The following is a 23265-nucleotide window of genomic DNA, read 5'->3' as shown; positions in this document are numbered from 1 at the left end:
TAAAACATGCATACTCCGATTTTTTTTTAAAGTCATGAGCTACAGTATTTTAGAATTCTTTCGATAAAACAATAATCTAAGTAATGACGACGACGAAATTCAAATTTTTTAAAGAAATTCGACGATATGGAGGGACTCGGATCTTTAGGTAGTAAAATTATCATAGGTGAGATATCCCAGAATTTCTTAGTAGTCACTATCTTTAATTCCTAATCTCGTCAATCTTCAGGATTGATATAGGTAAACGTGCGCGTGTCCACCTTCGAGGGTAATGCATATGAATTTCATTTACCTCTTTTACGAACGATGTTTGCTAAGAACACACTTATTTACACTGGCCCAACTTACTGGAATTCCCTGAATAATGATATAAAAGATTCCCCCTCTATATATTCATTTAAAAGAAGATTAAAGTTTTCTTTATTGCAATTTTATGATCCCACAGAATTGAATTAGCCTGTTGGCTTATTTCAATTCCTTTTCGAAGAACTTGGCTTACAAGTGATATACCGTATTTTCTCGTCTCTCTTGTCCTGAGACACCTACAGAGTAGGTTTGATTTCATTTATATTATTTCTGCATCTATTTCTCTATACTTTTCTATATAATGGTATCCTTTTCACGCATCCCATCATTTTTTTCAATGAATTCTGTCGAGGATCACTGGATCTGCTCTGTCTTTCTGTCCGTTGTATTGTCTTCCTGTTATATTAGTCTTGTCTCGTTCTGTCTTGTCTCGTTCTGTCTTGTCTATGAGTCCCCCTTTATTAGTTTCGCCGTCCCAGTTTCGTTTTCTGTTTACTCGCCTGAGTATGTATGTCTGTTTGATACTCTATCTTCCTAGAGGGCTTCCAGACTTTTTTCTTTTTTACTTTATTCCCAGTCTTTCTTCCCCTTTTTGCATCAGTTCAATTTCTATTGACATTCTGTACTTGAGGGGCCCACATTCTACAAGCATTGTCTTTTTAGTGGGTCCCTCCATTTTTCGATGTCTTACGCATTATGTCGTCTTTATCACTTCAGTCAAGTTTCATTACAACGTATTTCTTATTCCAAGGTTCTTCGATTTTATTTTTCTCAATTTACTTTGTCTTGACTATGCAACCTTATTCTCTGTTACCAAAGAAAGTGAAATGTTTATGTTCTTTTCGAAAAATGAAATAAAGCATGAATTGAATTGAATTGAATTGAATATGTCATTATGGCTTTGAAAAGAACATTTACATGGTTTTGTCTTTTGAGGATTTGAATTCTTTCTTCCAAGCTTTTGTCCAAAGGTTTCAGCACAGTTGAAATGCAGGTGAGTTGAGATGTTACTGATATTTCCGTTCACCCTCCCTTACGCTTCCTGCACACTTCATAAATTACATTTTCATAACCATGTCAGAATTATCACCATCATGTTGCATTTTCTGTCTTCTTGTTCGTCTGTGTCTGTCTGTCTGTCTGTCTGTGTTCAAGTATATGTTTTTGTCAGGAGTCTGTGTTACTTGTTTGCCAGCGCAAACCCTACCTGTCTATGTAATACCCACAACAAAAGTTATGTTAAGAGTTTGTGGTTCCCCCTTGTGTTCCTTCCCGACTTGTCTGCTCGTCTTACCGTTGTGGTATGACCGATCAGAGTGTGCATGTATACGTGTGTGTGAGTGTGTGTGTGTGTGTGTGTGTGTGTGTGTGTTTGTGTGTGTATGGGGTTTTGTGCCCGTGTGTGAGAGAAAACTTGATGTTATGTGTTGTATGGTTCTGTCCATGTGTATTTGAATCAAAAGAGAGCGGCACGAGTGATGCTGTGGTTTTGATGTCTGTTGCTGATACCTGGGAAATGGGGATCCAAATTGTCTAACCACTCAGTTTCTTCCCTCGACAGCGTCAAGGGTTCATATTCTACTGTTCTCATTACCGTCTTTATCCTTTTTTTCATTTGTCTCTCTAATAAAAAAAAAAATCTAATTTGATATAAACAGCCTCGGCCCAGCAAGGCCCGACTGTTCTCTTCCAGAATGTGGAAGTTGGTTATAACATCACCGGCGGCTACCAGCCCAACGGCCTAACTGGCATGTACGTCTCTATGACTCTCACGCCCGACACCGGCTCGGACAGCGTTAGCGGTAGGAACCTGTGGAGAATGGGCGTCTACGCCTCAGACGACCAGTACGGGGAGGGACGGAAATATGCCTATCAGAACAACATTCTTGATTCTAGGACCATGCGCACACCTCACACGTACGAGAGATCCATGACTTCTAAATAATGGAAAAAAGAGGTTCTAATACTAGCTTGCAAAAATAATATAATAACAAAAAGAATCTATAATAACAATCGCAAAACTCAGTTTTGTACATAGGCAAGACTAAACGACGGGAGTGGGGATATATCAAACATTGGGAGATGGAGATATCACCAAATCGTTATCACATGTCCTGACTTTTGCGGGTAAGATCTTGTTTTGTTCATAGACCCATTTGTCAGATCCTCAGTTTAGGCCGTAAATAATCGAATAACATGAGACGCACTTTCTTCTTTTTTTTTCTTCTCCCATTCTTATTTTTCATCTGTCATAGTTATTTCTTATTTTCATTGCATTCATTGCTTAACTGACTTTTGAAATTCATATATTTATTTATTCGTCAATTAATTCAATCGTTTATTTTCCTGTATCTATTTTTGCCCTCAGTGCGAGGAATCCGTTGAAACTCGTAGGACAAACGCAATTTGATCTCCGAGAGGTCTGCGTCATCTCAAACAGGCATCCCTACTTCTGCATTGAGTTTGCCAAGAACGATGCCGCTTCTCCGTCATTCAATCTGGCACACCAGGGAGGCATGGTAAAACTATGCTCCGAATTCAACTGCCCATCAGGTAAGGGCAAAGTAAAAATATACATATTTGCCATATTTACAGTTACATATCTTCTTTATGTACTATATACCCAATATTCTCTATTTCCGAACAGATGTAAAGAGAGTATCTCACTTGGCGGTGAATGTCTGTCAACGTAGCGAATTTAACGTTTCGTCAGAATTCGTCAACAGTTGCAATCTAATTCACAAAAGCTTTCATTGTCGCAAACACTCTTGTCGCAATGAAACTTTCAACATGTTCAAAAGTTCTTTGAAAGTACGGGTATTATCAAGAATCAAGACTCCCAGTTGAGTTAGAACTATTTTCCGATTGGTAGACAATTATTTTTATTTCCCTTATAAAATACATTATGAATGCTTTTGTTGTAGGTTTTTCCCGTCAATTTCATAATTTTGTCATTCAAGTTCCTATTCTGAGCATTCAATTTCAGGCATTTCACGCACGTAGCACTGAAGCAGCAATCGAATTCAAAATCCGGTCATTCAAATTCGAAATCGGAGCAATCAGTTTTTCATTTGCGTCATTCAAATCTGTAAAGGTAGTAGCATGCATTTCAGCAATAAGCATTCAAATTCATTTCAAGCCGGCACGCCGCGTCGATGGAATCTCGTCGATCATTCAAATTCATGAAAATGCAACCGTGTTCCAAATAAGCGCATAAGAAATCTTGCACTTTGTTAGCTTGTTGCCGTATATGTGTGTGTTTTTTAATAGCTTTGAATAGATTGAGCTTCATGATGAAGATTATTTGGCCGTGAATAGATCCACATGTTCAATCTAAAATTTGAACTTAATGAGCATAACGAGGGTAAAATGGCAGCCATATAAATGCACATCAGGCACTGTATACAAACGAGCATAATCAGTGATAATAGGGGAGGTTGATTGACACCTTTGAGAAAAACAATTTCGACTACATGAAAACTGATACTACGAACATTGTAGGCCTATGCGTGTTGTTTATGTATATTGATATTTTATTTGTTAAACTCTTGCGGGACTATGTGAAATCGTTGTGTGTCAGTTTTCTTTAAATTGTTGCATTGTTTGGTTTAGTGCGTGCGGTGTCATCAAGGGGTATGTCTAATTTGTCATTTTATTGTTTGGTGCACTGCCGATTGGACCATAACAATATAATTCAAAATGTCTTGAAATGAAAAACTCAGAATACATGAACACAGAATGATAAGTACAAAAGCATTTGAATGCATATAAGCCTGGGTTGTGGGTTGTGTAGGAAACCTCCACCTCTTTGCTTGATTTAAAAGAAACTTTCGCCCATTTCTGCCCCCCATCCTTACCCCATTACCCTCATTCTTCAAAATATATACATTACATTTAAACATACACTGAAAAATATTGGTGTTAGATTAAACACTATGGGTGTTAAAACGCGTATCTAATACTGATCAAGTGTCAATAGAGGACCACACCAACAGGTGTAGAAATTATGCTGCGATAGTGTTGAAAAGTTTTCACCTGGAAATTAGTGCTAGTTTGACATTGTAACTGGAGATATTTTTTGACACTGTGAATGTTAATTCAACAATTACAAAACATGGTGTTGGTTTGATATTCCTGGTGTTAATGTCAATGGTATAGCATCCACTCAGTGTCAATAAGAGACCACACTAACTGGTGTTACTCTGGTGACAATGTGGTTACAACTTTTTTTTTTTTTTCAAATCAAGCACTTTATCGGAAAGTCCTTGTTCATCTTGTTTAAGTTCAGAATCAACAAGAAGAACAATAACTAATTACCTGTCTTTAAAAAGAAAGCCTTATATTTTGAAGTCGCACCCGGGGGTGTTCATTCAACACCAAAAAATGAACACCAAAAAATTTAACACCAGCTCGGTGTTTCATATTTAACACCTGACTCGCAGTGTAATTACATACATGATAAGTCTTTGTGAGTGGTGTATACCGTTGTGCTGATATGAGTTACTTTCGCCTCTCTCTCCCCATCCTCATCACATTACCCACATTACCCCTTCTTCATAAATCTGTTCGATTTCCTTCATTTAATTGATTCCACGATGTAGAAAATTGATCATCTTAAAATAAAATGTTCAAATTAGGAAATTGAACGCCGCAATTAAGATCATCGGCTCATTTACTTCCGCTTTTTACGAATTAACATGACACAAACTAAACAAATAAATCAAAGTTTGAAGTATAACTGGTAAGAAGTAACACATGGTAAAACAGCTGAAGGCAGGTATAACGCAATTTGCAGCTTTTCGATTTGGGTGGGAGGAACATCCTACAAGAGCTAATTACATTGTATTGTGTAATACTTTCCTCGTGAGAGAAGCTAAAACGGGGGTCAGAGGGAAGCGCGGGGTGTAACTGGAACATGCGTGTAGTATAACAAAGGAAGCTCTCCAGAGATATTTCCCTGAATGTCATGCTCAACAAATCTGTTATTCATTCCCTCTTACAGGTCTTACCGCCAGATACGATGGTATGAGTGCCTCACTAGATCCTTATAGCATTAGGAGCAACGGGCAGGCTCGAATGACTCTTCACGTGACACTCACTCCAAGCCAAAACACGGACACAATCTCAGGTGACGGACTGTGGCGGGTCGGCGTGTTTACGAGCAACGATGCAAACGGCGATAGCAGGTACGTAAGGCCGCTGCGTCGGTTCAGTATTAAAACTGGTTGCCTTTCTAGTCAAGCTGTTGGAGCAGAAATGACTGGAAACGTCCATGCATTACGAGTACAATTAATACCTTCACCTCTTATAGCTACGATTATCTGTGTTTATTGTTCTTCACATACCGAGGGTCACGATGAAATGTAAATATTAAAACATACCCGTTTTGTAGTATCTATTTTTCATTCAGTTTTGTTTCAGTTCCATCTCAAACAGATGATACAAACTTAAGGAGTTGTCACAGGGGACTTTTAATGAAGAACTCGGGATGCTTTTGAGACTATTATATTTGAAAAAATTATAAATTGGTTATTGCATTAGTAGGGATTCAAGGAAGCAGGACAGAAGAAGAAAACATGCATAAATCATACACGAGTGACCTTCTAAACCGGTATTGTAATGGAATTCCATTGCTACATTTCTGAAATATAATGAGCCTCCTACTTGTGCATTCGTTATGGTGAGCCCCCACTTATGCATTTTCAAGCATAGTGAAGCTTCTATGTAATCATCCTTGCTCAGTGTAATTTGTTCGGGCTTTCCAAAGTGAGTTTCTATATACTGCATGATGTGAATTGTGAAAATCAAATTTCTCTTTTAAAGGCATAATTTACAATTTGCAGATGAAACAAACAAAACAACAACAAATGAAAAAATGAAACAAAAAAACCCAGCTTTAGTGCTTCGAAATATTTCTAAAATGCGAGTACGGAATAGAAACAACCATTTTTTTTTTTTGGATTCGGCACAATCAATGTTAAGTATATCTAAATGTGCAAAGTATGAACAATGGTTACAATAAAAATGTGTCTAATGGTTATGATAAGAATGTGTCTAGATTAAACCGTCTACAATCATGGTTTATTCAGAAAAATAGTTATATCTCCTTATATCTTAGGCTTTATTGCAATTTTTGATATATTGTAGAATGTTATGTGATACCCTTGACCTATACGAATATACATCAAATGTAATACATGTATCTCTATTTAATTTTTAAGCACTGCTCCCAATGGTAGACAGTACCTTTAATGTGGGGAACGGAAGTTCTCCCTGCGACTGCATGGGACTCTTTTCTATAGGGACCTACAGTCAATGGTTGACTATCTCTAAACGCAACAGATTGTTAACAGACCATTCATTCATCAACTCGTTCTACTTGCGCAGCTAGTGTGCCTCGAAATAAGTAGCCAATCGCACCGTATTCTTACAATAAACAATGATTTCATTATACTGGCCAACATACTAAAGTTGAGATGGTTTACATGCTTGATAAGAACATAAATACAAACTCGATAAGTTTCCAGTTCTTGAGCTTGCGTGGTTGCTTGGTTGTTCTAAGCTGGTGATGATGCCCTGTCTGGAGTAGCGGGTCATTTCCCTTTATAATCGTTGGCTCCTGCCCAACTTTAGTACTTGTCGGAACCCCGAACTGTGGTCCTCCTTGGAACCCCAAATACCCTGTTAATTTTTTATGCAGTGTCGCGAAACTCCGCGGTATGCAGACATTTCCTGCACATCTGCTTACAGTCCATTTTTAAGCGTAAAAACAAGCAAGCAACAATTTTCGTTGTCTTAGCTAAGCGGCTGAAACCATAGCAGAAAACCTACATTTTATTTTGAAATACAAAATATGTCCTACCATGATAGGAGTCTTTCGTTCTCCACGAAATATCCACGTAATGAAACGATATTTCAACAATGTTGACACTTTGAGAACCAATCATAAGCCATTTTAGATTATGGTCTGATGTCACTCATGTAAAATTGTATAGGTCTACTCATCCTAGCCAACATTTCTACAAGCAGCTTTTACGCACAAACCTGACAATATTTTCAGTTTGTACGATGTATAGTTCACCGAAATAATACTTTAGTAGATTATATCTCATAAAGACACTAAAGTCATCTTATAAATGATTATGTACACATATGAAATAAAATACAGATAGAACTGTACACACAAGTAATCTTCACTCCACAGGAAAAAAAAAACAACCCAAAACTATCAAGGAATGTTGGAAGATCAGGGAATTTTATCAAGCACGGTTATAGATTTTGTTACTTTATGCTTTCTTGAAATATCAATGCCAGTATCATGCTCAATCGAGATATAGCTCAGGAATTATCTCCGACTTCTGCAAGCAGATATATCAGTAAGTATTGATAATCAATAAACATGCTTTAAATGTCGTATTTCGTATGAAACTGATTGAATTCAAGCCACCAATTTATGAACCAATCGGCAGGTTCAACGAAGTCCGAGATATTTTAGATTACCTCGGAAGACGCAAGATCTGGCGACCGGGACAGCCCGTAACGTTCAGCGGATCTTTCAACTTTCCGGCGGCAGAAATTGGATGTACCTACCCATTCCTGTGCATCGAATTCGACAAAGGAGAGAGACCAACCACTGAATTTTTGCTGGAGAAAGTTCTTTCATGCCAACAGCAGAGCTGCCGCGAAGGTGAGGCCACCATTCTCACAGCTTCCCATTAGTAAATTCTAAGAGAGGAACTCCAGATCAGAAATAAGTTGGTCTGAGAAGAAAGAGTGAAATGCTACTAGAACAACAGTAAAAAAAGAAAAAGAAAAAAAGAAAGAAGCAAAAAAAAAAAACACTGATCAAAATGATGAAAAGTAAAGAAGCTTTAAAATGTAAGAGATTTTTTTTTTTTTTTCAAAATAGGTCTTGACCAATTGATATGAATATGCAAAAGAGTAAGCTTATAATGTCATTTATTTACAATACGATCCATTGATCTTATACAAATAATTAAAGTGAATAATATTGTGCAACTTCAAAATCATGATCAAACCGATAAAGTAGCTTTTGAGCAGTGTTTAGACAGTGGTCTTATCATGCTTGACCCCCCCCCCCCCGAAAAAAAGATAATATTTCAAGATGACATCATCAACTCATTATTTGCATGTTGATATTGTCTGTCCAAGAACTGTTTTCATGACAAGAGCGAAACCTCAAAATTCTTAGCTTCCTTAATTTTCACCGATTTTGATCAAAGCTTCGTTGCTGCGACATGTGCTTGTAAGATTTTACTCATCCAATTTAGTCCAACTTTTATCATATGTCCCCAATTGTAGTGATCACATATGAAAGTGCAAAGTGAAAAGAAAAGATGTGTAAATTGGTGATAGTTATTATAATGATGACATGACATGTATATAGGCCCGGAAAGAGGATGGAAAATAAGATGGACAAAAATGATAGAGATTTCATGCGAGAAGGAGCGTATGAGACAAAAACGAAACGAAACAAATAAGCCGTTACTATCAACAAAGATAAAAAAAAAATAAAGAAAAAATAAACAAGGATTGGGAACGGGTGAGGGGGACAAAGAGAAAATTCGTATGAGTATGTGTGTGTGTTGTGTGTGATCATCTTTGTTAAAATATTTGTGTTCTGGTACAGAATCAAGACCTGGTGGGTCCGGTGGCTCGGGCGGTCCGGGTGGGTCCGGTGGTCCAGGTGGGTCCGGTGGTCCAGGTGGATCCGGAGGTGCTGGTGGCTCCGGGGGTGCTGGTGGGGGAGGCAGTAACGATCCTCAGGTTCGGATCCGCTCCTTTGGGTGGGCAATGAGTTCCGACAGTACAGGAAACCGTCCAGACGGCTCCACAACTCTAAACTTGGAGGCATCCGTGAGCTTGGAACCAACACCAAATCCTTTTGGTGGGTCGGGGACCTCCGACCTGTGGCGATTGGGCATCTTCACAAGCTCTGACTCCAGCGGGGAAAGCAGGACCGACGAAAACGAGCAGCTACTGAGGGGATCAGATCGGAACCGGGAGATTAGCCGTGGAGCTTCTAACACATTTACCGTCTCTACAAGGTACGTCGTTCTGGAATTAAGTGTCCAAAATCGTAAAACATTTTGACAGAAGGACAATAAACTACCACTCTACCTACTGTCTATGAACGTCTATTTCGCAACTTTCTTTATTCTCGTAAGTTGAAACAAATTTAAAAACAAGACAAAACATGACAAGGGAACAGATAAATTAAGGTCTGCACTCCTGACGGTAGCATATATGTGATTGTAGGTGGAGGCCTCCTTCTTAGGGAAAAGAAATAAAATAAAGAGAAAACATACTTGTAGTGTGCGAGTTGAGACATGTCACATTTACCTAACTTTCACGAGGTAGACTTTTTTGATTCTCGTAGTACTACGTAGAACTGTTATTCTGACTGCAATAACTCAAATTTGAATGAAACAAATATGCAGAAATAAAAACTACAGAATTGCCAGTTATTACCGATTTTGAAAAATAAAAACTAGCAAAAATATCCCTTGACTGTCAAAGAGCTCTTCCAAAGATACCACATTCCTGATGGACAGTATTGTTTCTACACAGCACTGCTCGAGACAGAGCTGCACCAAGGGCTGTTGAAAAAAACTTGGTGATATTTGCGCGATACACAGATTTTGATTTGATTATTTCGGTATCTCAGACCTACATAAATCTTATATTGATTCTGTTTGCTTTGTTTTGGAGACATCGATAATGACTTTGAATATACATTTTACAATTGACCAAAAATGACGATTTATTGCTTCATTTGCACACTGTACTTGAGTTTCTCCTGAGAGTAGAAACAGAAAACCACTTTTAGAGATTGATGGTCACGTATGGCAGTAAACTCAAGCAAAGCGCCGAAAGAAACGATTCCTGTAGCAGACGATCAAAGCCGAAGGTTACGTACACGCCGTGCTCGCTACGAAGCACTTTGAATTGGTGCAGGTCTTGTGGTCAGAAACGCAAATTTAGCCTCATTGACTTTACCTAAAAACTTGTTATGGAATGAAATGCCGAATTGAAGCCCAAGCTATCAATTCCGTGTGAGTAAAATTTAGATTTTAGATAGAAAGTTGACATTTTCAATGTCTGCTGGCTGTTAGAGGAGATGTTTTCATGAAAGTGTGCCAGAATTGTTAAGACGCCGTCAGAGGTCAGATATCGTGCATATCTTTTCACAGAATGGAGTTTTAGAGTAAGATTTATTTTGAAGTGATTCTATGACACGGACTCAGCTGATTTCTGTCCCACTATTTGCAATGACACTTGCGACCTGCTGTAAGTGTTGGTGTGATGATTCACATATTACGCTTTCCTTAAAAGACGAATGATTGTTTTAGGTTTGTTTGTTTTTTTCCGCAACTCCATATCTGACTTGCAGGTTAGACTTACGTGGACTCGGTTGCTCTCCACAAAAACTTTTCCTCTGTCTTGAGTTTGGTCAAGGAGGGCGCCCCAGACCCAGGTACACGCTGATAGGGAGAGATTCCACGAATTCCATAGTTTCGTGCAAGAGACAGCAGTGCTCCCAAGGTATGTGTATCAAATGCATGCACGTTTTAGAAAATTGCGATTAATGCATGAACGTCGACTGCGAAACTTGTAATTCTTGGAATGATTGGTACGTTCGAATTTTTTTTTCAACATGCAAAATAAAGGGGATAAATCCTCTCACAAGCCACTCTGTTATAATATCCTTTCAGCTGATACAACTTTGCTTGTTTTTTTGGATCACCTGTGTCTGTACGGATTCTTTCTTCTTCTTCTTTCTCCTCAAAAATTGTGCAGAGGTTAGCTCAGAAAGTCCTCGGCCTATTAATTTCAAAATTATACGATATATGTATCGTGTCCCAAATACGACAGATCTAGTAAAATCATTGTGATCAGTCGACCGTGACGTCACTATGACGTCATTACATGAAAAAACATTTTCATTTATATCTCTTTAATGGAATTGAATTTTTCAATGAAATTCACGTCACATTTAGTTCAAGTGAAGTTAATTCTACTCATATTCTCAAAATTCATCTATACCCTTAAAACGTGCGCGTAAGCGCGCATTGAAATATTTACATGCTCCAATCGAGCTCAAAATTTTTTACACACGTTTCAGACCATTTGAAGTATTTTTTGAAAAATTGAAAAAATGGGACGGACGCGTACGCGCGCGCACATATACGCACGCACAGCTCATATACAATAGAAATTTCACGTTTTTTCACTTTTATCGGATGTCTGAAATGTCAAGGAATATTTATACCAAGTTTCAAGTCAATCTGACTCAATATGACGTCATACGGGCCCGTCAAAGTTTAACTTCCGCGCGCTCGTCAATGGCGATATATGTAACAGTGCAACTATGGCAAAAAACCGCCAATTTTAAATCCGATTTTATTCGTCAGGATGGACGGTGACCCCCATTTTCTTTACATATTTTGAAAGCTGATGAATTGTACATGTCATTTCATGGGTTGGTGATGCTGAAGAAATGATCAAAAAATATCAAATTTCTTAATAAAATAAAAAAGTAAATTTTCAAAATGACGTCATCAAATTTCAAGTTCACTCGAGAGTATCTCACTTATCCTTTGCCGATTTTCATCCAGATTTCAGTATGTTGTAGCTTATTTAATGTTCTTTCATAATTGAAGTAACAACATTTTGAGTGGATGACGGCATCACCTCGTAAAAATGGATTAAAAATAATCTTGTCAAATTTGACCAGTTTACGTGTTATCTCTATGGGAGTGCAGTTTTTCTGGAAATGAAAATTGACATGACTATCTTTTTCGAGCACTAGCTCATTTATGTTTTTAATATGTTGTAGCTGAGACTTTGGGCTATTGTAATATGCCCTTCGTTTTTTCATACAATGTCGGAATCACGTTAAAAAATTTGATTGAAATTAAAGCTTATCTTCGATGTATTGGGATATTTCTTTCTTTCTGCAACTTTCTTTGCAATAACTCATGAAAAACAGCCCTATCACCCCTATATTTTAATTCATGTCACGTACATTATTTCATAAATTAACAACTACTAGATCGGACACCATCTTGGGTATGTAAATTAGTGTCAAAGGTCATAAATGTTTCATCCTGTATCTTGGTGAATACATGTCCTATCTTTCCCATATTTTGCACACGCAAAGACCATGTTACAAGAATCATTTCACAAAATAACCACTTTTTGCTCAGATGACATCTTGTCTGTGCAAAGTGCGGTCAAAAGTCATATGTACTTCTTTCTCTATCTTCGTTATGACGTGTTATCTCTATGGGAGGGAATTTTTCTAGATGTGAAAATTGACATGATTACATGTCTTTATCGAGCACTAGCTCACTTACCCTTCGGTGAATTTCTCTCAGATTTTAATATGTTGTAGCTGAGACTTTGCGCTATCTTATGAGTAACCGTCGTTTTTTGATACGATGTCGGGATCACGTTAAAAAACTTAGTTGAAATTAAAGCTTATCTTCGATGTATTGAGATATTTCTTTCTTTTGCAACTTTCTTTTCAATAACTCAAGAAAAACAGGCCCTATCACCCCCATATTTTGCACATGTTTAGTTCATGTCACATACATTATTTCATAAGATAACAACTACTTGATCGGACACCATCTTTGGTATGTAAATTAGGGTCAAAGGTCATAAATGTTACATATTGTATCTTGATGAATACCTGTCCTATCTTTGCCATATTTTGCACACGTATAGACGATGTCGCAAGGATCATTTTACAAAATAACTACTTTTTGCTCAGATTCCATCTTGGGTGTGCAAAGAGGGGTCAAAGGTCAAATATACTTCATTCTGTATCTTCGAAGTGTATACGGAATTCGGTACCAAAGATGGCAGGTCTGACTCCCTTTTCTAAATGAGAATCCAAACATCACACGGCCAATGTCCCTAAACACAGATGAAACCTGTATGGTCATGCATATTGGGATCAGGACTCAAATCATTGATTTCCGAATAGATCGGATCACCTAATTTGTCAGTGTTGACAAATTCCAAGTCTAGTTTCATAATAAGATCTCTCAGACACTCTTCTCAATTTAACTATAACTCGGAAGGTCAAAGGCATGAATGAGATTGATTGTCAAAATCATGTGTGTGTGTGTGTGTGTGTGTGTGTGTGTGTGTGTGTGTGTGTGTTTGTAGGCTTATGAAGACTAGACGAACATTGCCAACATACATGTTAAATCGCTATCTTTCAGAGCCAACCATCCGTGTGAATAGCGTACTACCAACGGCGGTAGAACTAAATGAAGGGCAACGAAACGATATCACCTTTAATGTCGACGTGAGATACGACACGCATGACACCACGAGAGTATCGGTGAGAGAATAACCTACCTTCAAGCCCTGTGTCAATTTTTTTTCCTCTTTCACTGCTTTCTCACAACAAAGCCTATGTCTGAGTTTACTTCCATCTGTCCCCTTATGCACAAATGAAATTTGTAAGACCGCAACTGGTGAGCTGCATTTTAACAGACATACTGACAATATATATATATATATATATATATATATATATATATATATATATAAACAGCAGGAATCGACTATTTTTGTCAAAAACATAGATCAGTAGTTTGCGATCTTACAAATTCCATTTTGTAAGATGGATACCCATTGAAGAAAAGTCATACCTCAATGTTCACCCCTCTGCATAATACTTTCTTGTTTAAAAACCTACATATTTTGTGGTAGAGCAGAAGAGAAGGGTGAGGGGAAGGGCGAGGAGAAAAGAATGGAGAGAGGAAAGAGAAAAGAAGGGGGTGGAGAAATTTGGGAGGGAATAGGAAATTAAGCAATGTCATTATTTTATGATTCAAATTATATTTAGGCCGTGAAAATATGGTTTAAAAACTATTTTTGTTCTTAATAATTATACTTTCCTGCTTGTTGGAATAAACAACGAAATTAAGAGGGGTGGGGAACAAATCTAATTTTTCAATAGAGTGTGGAGGAAGAGGTACAAAAACTTTGAGGCAGGTGTGATGGTTTTCAAATGCTTGTTGACTTTAAATGGTAGGAATTAAACGCACATTTTCATTCCACTACTCTCGATGCATTGGAAACGCTGATGTCCGTCTTTCAATTAAATTTTGTCGTGTTGGCTTCTTTTGTGACCTTCTGTCACGTGTAGGGATCCAACCTATGGAAGCTGCAGGCATGGGGGAGCAAGAACGCCGCAGGGACAGGGCCACAAATTTCTGCCGCGGACCAGGTGCTCAGCACCTTTCAAAAAGACACCCCTCTTACGCCGAGTCAACCTTTCGGATTCGAGGTAGGTGCATGTATCTTTATGGATCACATTTTATTTCCTTTTTTTTTCTTTTTGAAACAGCAACATTTATGATACAGTATAAGGAAAATGTCAATCTCAAGGGTATAACAATAATTTCCATACAACAAAAACATAGATTAACACCCAACATGCACCTGCAATAACATTCATTTGAAATAACAAAAATACCATAGATACCCCCCCCCCAGGAAAAAAACCAACAGACGAGATATCCAAAAGCATACCATAGATCTCATGTATTTTTGCTCAAGGGTATAACAATAATTTCCATACAATAAAAACATAAATTAACATCCAACATGTACCTGCAATAACATTCATTTGAAATAACAAAAAATACCATAGATACCCCCCCAAAAAAACAGACGAGATATCCAAAAACATACCATAGATCTCATGCATTGTTGCTCTCCATAACCGTCCAAAACAGTTCACAGCCTTCATAACCTTTTAAAAGATTAAAAACTTCTATAAGATTACAATTAATGAGGATAAATAGATATTTATCATTAAATGCATAATTTCGCTTATCTAAAATAATATATTGAACTATGGTGTAGTATTGACAAGTGCATATGTTAATTCTTTCTCGTCATCATATGGTATATTCAAATTTACCTGAAATGAAACCAGGGTATTTATGATTCCTCCCTCCCCTCTTTTCCTTTTCCTTTGTGAGTACAGCCTGGAAACTTTTTTTTTTCTAGTCATTTTGTCATGAGGAAACGACTGTCATCTCACCAACCGTCATTGCGGAGTATTATTATGTTTGTTGTGACGGCCCCTTCAACAAGAGACATGTCATGGAAGAGAAATTAACTTACTCTATTTTTTATTTTTGTATGTCAAAGATTTATTGGCCTCACTTGTAAGAATTGACTTTTCAAAAATTCTTCTTTTTTTACCATTATATTCTAAAAAAAATGGCAAAGATAGTTTGAGATCGAAAAAGGCAAAGATGAAAATTGTTATGTTTCCTTGTTAATGTACAATGAAGACATTTCAGATGCAATTTGTACACAGTATGCGATTTTCAATCAAAATTAACGAACTTTGACATACATCAGACGGAAAATTTTTCATTAAATTGAAATAATTTTTACCAAGCAAAAATAAGCAAACAAGCATTTTTTCCCTCAGAAGTAATATCATAACAATAAAAAATTTAAAGATATATGTCTATGGCAATGAGAAGTACATGCTCAGGAAATGGGGAAATAAAGCAAAAGTATCATTAATCATGAATGATGATGATAAGACAATGATAGAAACGCTGATTATAATAGTTATGGTAACAGGGGCGGATCAAGGAATTCCTTAATATGGGAGGCGCCTTTCAAAATCAAGGGGGCGCATGCGCCCTCTATTTTTTGTTTTAATACGAATAAAGAATATATATAATACATATTATGTGTATAATATATCGTAAAACTTACAAAGAATATTACGTGCGTGTATGATTATATATATATATATATATATATATATATATATATACATACATGCATATTATATATATAATTATGGTCAGTAATATCCTACCTTAATGATTATGCTTCTTGCAGCGCGTTTCTCACACCATCGACTTGAGTGGACGGAAGTGTACGGACGTAAAGTTCCTGTGTGTCAGACTTCAGAAGGACAATCCCAACCCAAATTATCAGCTCCTGGCGCGATCAAATCAGGCTTCGAATCTCATGGGATGCAAGAAGGTCAGATGTGCTGGTAAGGCAAGCTAGCGATACTGGAAAAAAGTGATGGTGCCACAAACTATCCAGAAGTCCGAGGTGCCATTGTTGTCTCTTTGAGATTACAAGTGTCCATTTAATTGTTGGACGTTTTGATGAAACCTTTCTGTAAAAGGTTGAAAGCGCGCCAAAGCTTGGACACATATATTTACTGATTGGGAGATAGGACTATAAAAAAACCCTTTTCGTCATTTCATTTTGGATAGGAGATACATTATCCTTTAATGGCTAACTCCATAAACATAATCTTCCTTGAGAGCAGCTGAATTTTCAGAAACTAGTAACTTCACAAGAATGGTTTAGAGCCTTCCTCTTCCGATGTGTACAAGCACAGCTTTGAGGCTAACATTAACCAGCACATACATTATATTGATTCCTACATTTATTTCTTTGGTTTGACGTCCTCTCTTCCCGATCTGCCGTTTTTTCTATGAAGTTTCAAATTTTCTCCCATTTTCCGTTCACAAATGTCCCCCTGCTAACGTTTGTTGAATGATATCAACGTATATAAAGTTAATATTGCCTTACTCTTGGTACATATTGTATCTGTGCCTTGAAGACGGCTTCACAGCTAAGATTATTCTGATATCATGCAATGCCACTTATTGGTGGTATCGACATTCCATGTGTTTCTAAACTGCAACTATTAGAAACCATACAAAAGAAGTAGCAGTGCACCTCTTAAAAGTCAGTGATATTTTGCCAATTATGTATGGTTAAAATATCGTTTACTTACAAAACTTATCACCGTCTTGTACCCAAATCATACTTTCTTTGCCGAGTGACGATTTACTTTCCATTGCCAACTCTTTCCGCAATTCTGCCATCCCCATCTTTCCTGTCAACCCTGTCCCACGTGAACATTTAGCCGCTCCGAAGCCAACGTTCACCGTCACTAACATGGGCATCGTGCGTGAACCGTTCACCGCTGTACGCGCCGGCGAGTCAAACCGGATGACCCTCACCATCAGCGTCAATTACGACGGTAGGGCAACAACCGACCTGGACATGGAGCCAGGGTGGACGTTGGAAGCCTGGGGGAGCTCGAAGAAGAACGGCAAAGGACGAAAGGTGGCTGCTGCCAATCTCGACATCGGTTACGAAGCCAACCGTCCGTTTGAAAAGGGAGGCGTACTGCGATTCAACAATCACCAATACAATTTCAATCTCGATGGACAGACGTGTTCGAAGACCAAGTTCCTCTGTGTGGAGCTCTCGAAGACCGGCTCATTTGCGCTGAAGGGGAAGCCTAGAAAGGCCCTTACAAAGTGTTCTCCTATCACCTGTTTGAACCAGGACGGCTCGTCAGGATCCCAGCCCAAACCTCCGCGCCCTGACGGTGGCCAAGGTGGTAAGAGCAGCTACCCGCAAAAAAAAAAAGTAGAAAAATCCCTCACTTCTTTGTAGTTTTTCACAAACCCTTAGCAATTCTGCATATTTCTTCATGGGGGTCCTGCCCAATTAAAAACAAAACAAAAACGAAGCCAATGTCATTTTTACTTTACTATCAATAGGGTGAAATAGTTCAAACTTTCAAACTTTCAAACTTTATTTTCACTTTCTTTCTTCAACAGAATGTATAAGAAACAATATCATGAACTTGACATGCGACTCGTTGTAAATATATATAACCAGACAGGATTAACAACATATTCTTGTCTACATGATCAGTAAAATAAAGATACATACACTCTATATATACACACTGAGGAGAAAAAAAGTGGAGGTACCCACTCAAAAGACTAAGCTTGTAACATGTGGATACCTCTGAGGGAAAGGGGGAAAATGGGGTGAAAACTTACAACTACAAAGAGTGCGGGAAACTGGGGAAGCGGGGAATAGAGAAAAAAAGAAAGCAAAAGTGTGAAAAAAAAATAGTGCTAGCAATGAAATTATAATTTCTTAAATTGCAGTTGATCTTACACAGACTCCCTAAATATATCGGAGGTTGCGTGCAGGTGAGTTAGCAGTAAAATTATTCCAGGCAAAGCACTTTTTGACTAACTTGTATCACGGGTTCGCATAGATTTAATGAAGTCAAACATTTTTGAACGACCACGTGGAGAATCTCACCGTATAACTCTATTGGCTGTCTACTAACTAACTCAAACATCTCATTTCGTTTCCATATATGGTGGCTACTGCCATTTCTGTTATGTGAAAGCGGGTAAGCTTTTAAAGGAGACGTTCAGTTGATTTTTCGACTTTTGAATTTGATTGTCCATGAAATATGCTATACCGGGTACAGAGATTCATAATTACTGTGACTGAGATACCGATGCGGGTGCTTTCAAAATCCATTAAAAATCACAATGAGCGAGGATGATGACATAGTATATTCACTTAAGAATGCATAATTCTATTTATTCATTTATCTACTTATTTATTAAAATGTATCTATTCAGGATTGCTTGATCAGCATAAGCTGTTTTTCATCAGGGTCCTGAGATAAAACATAAAATTACAATCAAAAATTCAAACATTACAATAATTTTCATCAGTATAAAAATCCAAACAGCTGCAGTAATAGAAATAATGAATCAGAAAGATAGTTAATTATCAACAACATAAAATTCAGATTTTCTGATTCATATTTGTAGATCCTTTAGCGAAAAGACTGCAGAGAAAGACACAGAAAAAACTGACACTAGCATCAGAAAACATGTTGGCATAAATGCCGGCATAAAAATATAAATATGTCACACTTGTCAATATGGGAGTAATACAAAATTCAGCACACACAGTCATGAGCATACATGTCCACCCACTCACACACACACAAACAAACACACACACACACACACACACACACACACACACCAATGAATAATCGTAAGATTCATGAGCATATGAGAAACAAGATAATATTCCCTCGCTGTCTCTCGCAGAAGGAGGTTAAAAAAAGAGAAGAAAAAAACATGTCAACAATTGGCAATACTGAGATAAAAGTAGCAGGAAAGATTATCTGCAGCTGAGATGGTTACAACAAAAGTATACATTACAAAAAATATAGCTGCTTATATATACATTTAAAATTCTGAACAGTCCGGGCATTTTGTAGAGTGTCTGGTAATGAATTCCATACGTGTGCTCCTGAGAAATGAAAACACTTCTTAAAACATGCAAGATTTGGTTTTGGAATTACCACATTGAGTGAGTCGGCTGAACGAGTGTTATGAGAATGCCTGTCACAGACCATTTCTATTTCATTAACCATACGAGTGGGAGCTATTCCATATATACATTTGTACATTAATGTTGCCAAAAAATAATCTCGCCGATGCTCAAATGATTGCCATTTAAGTTCTTTGATAAGATCAGCACCATGACTATTAACATAATCATAATTGCTTTTCACTACTCTTGCTGCTCTCTTTTGCAGACGTAATAAATTATCCAACGATTTAGAAGTACAATGGTCCCAAACAGAAGAAGCATAATCTATGCAAGGTTGTATCAGTGTGAGGTACAGAAAGTTCAACACATTTTGATTGACAAACTTACACATTTTTCTGTAATAGATAGATTTTACAACCTAGCTGCTTCGTTAACTGTCGTACATGATTATTCCATGATAACTTATCATCAATTTCAATACCTAAATACCTGATACTGTGAACTTGCTCTATACGTTCTGCATTAATAAAGATATCAAGATCATATTTTTTGGAGATACTCAAAACCATTGCTTTAGTTTTATCAACATTGATCTTTAACTTATTCCTAGTATACCAAAGATATAAATCTTTCAAATCTGACTGCAGACGTGAGGATGCTTCATCAACTGGCCTACTAGTGGTATAAATAATCGCATCATCCGCATATATGTTACATTGTGAAAATCTAAGACACTGAGTTACATCATTCATGAATAACAAAGATAGAATGGGCCCTAGAATACTACCCAAGGGCACACCCACTCTAATGTCACGGAACTTTGATAAAGATCCATGTGCTCGGACAGCTCGATCATGTAAATAACTGGAAAACCATTTATACTCATATTCCTGAACTCCATACGATTTAAGCTTGGTCAGCAAAATATTCACATGAATACTATCGAAACATTTAGATAAATCAAGATAACAAGCTACTACACATTCATTGTTATCAAACGCTTCATACCAGTCATCTACAACACGATGCAAACAAGTTTGGGTTGAATGTTTGGGAAGAAAAGCGAATTGATCAATATTGATTAGATCATTACGCTGAAGATATTTCAACAACTGTTTTTGCACCTCTTTCTCCAACAGTTTAGATATGTGGCAAACTACAGAGATTGGCCGGTAATTGGTAGGGTCATTTTTCGAACCTTGCCTTTGTAAACAGGTGTAGTTCTTGCTTTCTTCCAATGTACAGGTACTTGACCAGTTGTTAGGCTTTCATTAAACAAACTGCAAAGAGACATATAAATCACTGGTGCAGCAATCTGCAGAAGCTTTGCATCTATTTCTAACACATCCATACTACTATCTGTTGGTAAATGCGATAATAATGTGAGCATTCTGTTTGAATCGATATTATCGAACTTAAAAGAATGAATGCACTGCGGGTGATGCCATTTAAAAGATCTAGATATTGTTTCACCAACACTAACAAAGAAACTGTTTAGTTTATCACCATCGAGTTCCCCAGGTATAGTAGACATATGCTTATTATCACCTCGAATTCTATTCAATTCCTTCCATATCACTTTACTATTTTTGCAGTACTTTCGAGTGACATTATCAAAATACAATTTCTTACTCAATCTGATTTCTTCAGTTAACTTATTTGTAACTCGTCGATACTCACGTCACTGGCGTAGCCGGGGGGGGGGGGGGGGGGGGGCGATGGGGGCGGTCGCCCCCCCCCCCTAAGATTTGGACCGGGGATTTGGGAGGCGGAAAAAAAAAATGCGTGTATACTGTATGCATGCACATGAAGCGGGTCTCCTTTGCAACCTTTCATCAAATAAGATATTTTTTTGAATATTTCACTCAAATTGTGCACCAGATCGTTGAATTTCAATTCAAAATATGCAAAATCTCTCGTGCTTGGGAGGGGGTTTCCCTCCCCCTCTGTGCCTCTTTCCCTAGCTTAGTACACTTTTTAGATTTGCACAAAAATGATGAATAATTCTGAGTGCACAAGACTTATCACTTATATTCCGAAAACTCAAGGTTCCCTCATGTATAAGGGGAGTTTCCCCTTTTAATCGACCCTTTCCTCCCTCAGTCCCCCCCCTCCCCATCAGTTGGATTTTTTTTGTGTGATTTCCCAAATGTTGATTCCATCAAATATGCGTATACGAGATATCTCAATTTCAACCTCAAAAAGGCAAAAGCTCCATCGGAAGGGAAGGGTGGAGATAACACTCACCCACGCCTTCTCCCTGCTCGCCCGCCCCTCCCCCCTTCCGCCATGGATAGAAGTAGACTGTGGCTATACCCAGATCGCTTTATTTCAATTCTAAAAACGCAAAAGCTCCGCGAGCGGGAGGGGAAATCCCCCTTCCCCTAAGCTCTACCTCACTAGACTTTATACATACACACAGATGGTGCACATTCGGAATAAGAGCTAAATTCCGTGATTTTAACACTTCGATGAAAAAGTATTGCACCAAAAATTTGCACCAGATCGCTGAATTTCAGGTCTGAAAACGCAAAATCACGTTCGTGTGGGAGGGGATATGCCCCTATCATCTACACCCTCGTGTGCATGCTTTTTCTGTTTGATTACTGAACAGACAGCGTTCATGATATTCAGTGTAAGAATTAATACAAGAAGATTATTTAAATGATACCATTTTATAGGCATATTGTTCAATAATAATCTACACTAAAATATACTGAAACCTTAAACAAGTGGGACTGTTTCAACTCGTTAAAACACGCAAAAACATGCATCAAATTGCACCATTTGCAACATCAAAATGCAAAAAGTTCTCCCACACCTTCCCCTCCCCCCTCGCTCGCTCCGCTCGTTCGGGTTCAGTCGCGTTCATGATATTCAGAGAAAAAAATTAATACAAGAAGTGTATTTAAATCATTCCATATTACAGGCTAATTGTTCAATGATAATCTACATCAAGATATACTGCAACCTTAAACAAGTGGGACTGTTTCAACTCGTTAAAACACGCAAAAACATGCATCAAATTGCACCATTTGCAACATCAAAATGCAAAAAGTTCTTACCGTGGGAGGGGGGACACCCCCTCCCACACCCTCCCCTCCCCCTTCGCTCGCTCCGCTCGCTCGGGTTCAGTCGCGTTCATGATATTCAGTGAAAAGAATTAATACTAGAAGTGTATTTAAATAATACCATTTTATAGGCAAATTGTTCAATAATAATCTACACCAAAATATACTGCTACCTTAAACAAGTGGGACTGTTTCACGTCGATAAAACGCGCAAAAACATGCATCAAACTGCACCATTTGCAACATCAACATGCAAAAAGTTCTTACCGTGGGAGGGGGGACACCCCCTCCCACACCCTCCCCTCCCCCGCGCTCGCTCCGTTCGCTCGGGTTCAGTCGCGTTCATGATATTCAGTGAAAAAATTAATACAACAAGTGTATTTAAATCATGCCATATTACAGGCAAATTGTTCAATGATAATCTACATCAAGATATACGGCAACCTTAAACAAGTGGGACTGTTTCAACTCGTTAAAACATGCAAAAACATGCATCAAATTGAACCATTTACAACATCAAAATGCAAAAAGTTCTTACCGTGGGAGGGGGGACACCCCCTCCCACACCCTCCCCTCCCCCTTCGTTCGCTCCGTTCGCTCGCGTTCAGTCGCGTTCATGATATTCAGTGAAAAGAATTGATACTAGAAGTGTATTTAAATGATACCATTT

The 23265-nt window shown here is 37.9% G+C and overlaps 1 protein-coding gene across 1 annotated transcript in view; it reads left to right on the top strand.

Annotated features, from left to right (window-relative positions):
• The window catches only part of LOC139731752 (uncharacterized), a 116687-nt gene that overhangs the window by 83433 nt on the left and 9989 nt on the right, over positions 1–23265 (top strand). The window contains exons 2-11 of the mRNA XM_071642634.1: positions 1965–2223; positions 2675–2859; positions 5309–5492; positions 7776–7993; positions 8957–9374; positions 10721–10872; positions 13563–13684; positions 14498–14638; positions 16225–16384; positions 17276–17758. Coding sequence (XP_071498735.1) covers positions 1965–2223; positions 2675–2859; positions 5309–5492; positions 7776–7993; positions 8957–9374; positions 10721–10872; positions 13563–13684; positions 14498–14638; positions 16225–16384; positions 17276–17758 — 2322 coding nt within the window. The remainder of the gene's footprint in view (positions 1–1964; positions 2224–2674; positions 2860–5308; positions 5493–7775; positions 7994–8956; positions 9375–10720; positions 10873–13562; positions 13685–14497; positions 14639–16224; positions 16385–17275; positions 17759–23265) is intronic.

This window comes from Diadema antillarum, unplaced genomic scaffold, assembly GCF_040938485.1.
Source record: "Diadema antillarum isolate AM-2024a unplaced genomic scaffold, OU_Dant_1.0 seq00000384_RagTag, whole genome shotgun sequence".
NCBI classification, from domain to species: Eukaryota; Metazoa; Echinodermata; class Echinoidea; order Diadematoida; family Diadematidae; genus Diadema; species Diadema antillarum.
The sequence above is the reverse complement of the archived record's forward strand: the minus strand, read 5'-3'. Positions and strand labels throughout refer to the sequence as shown.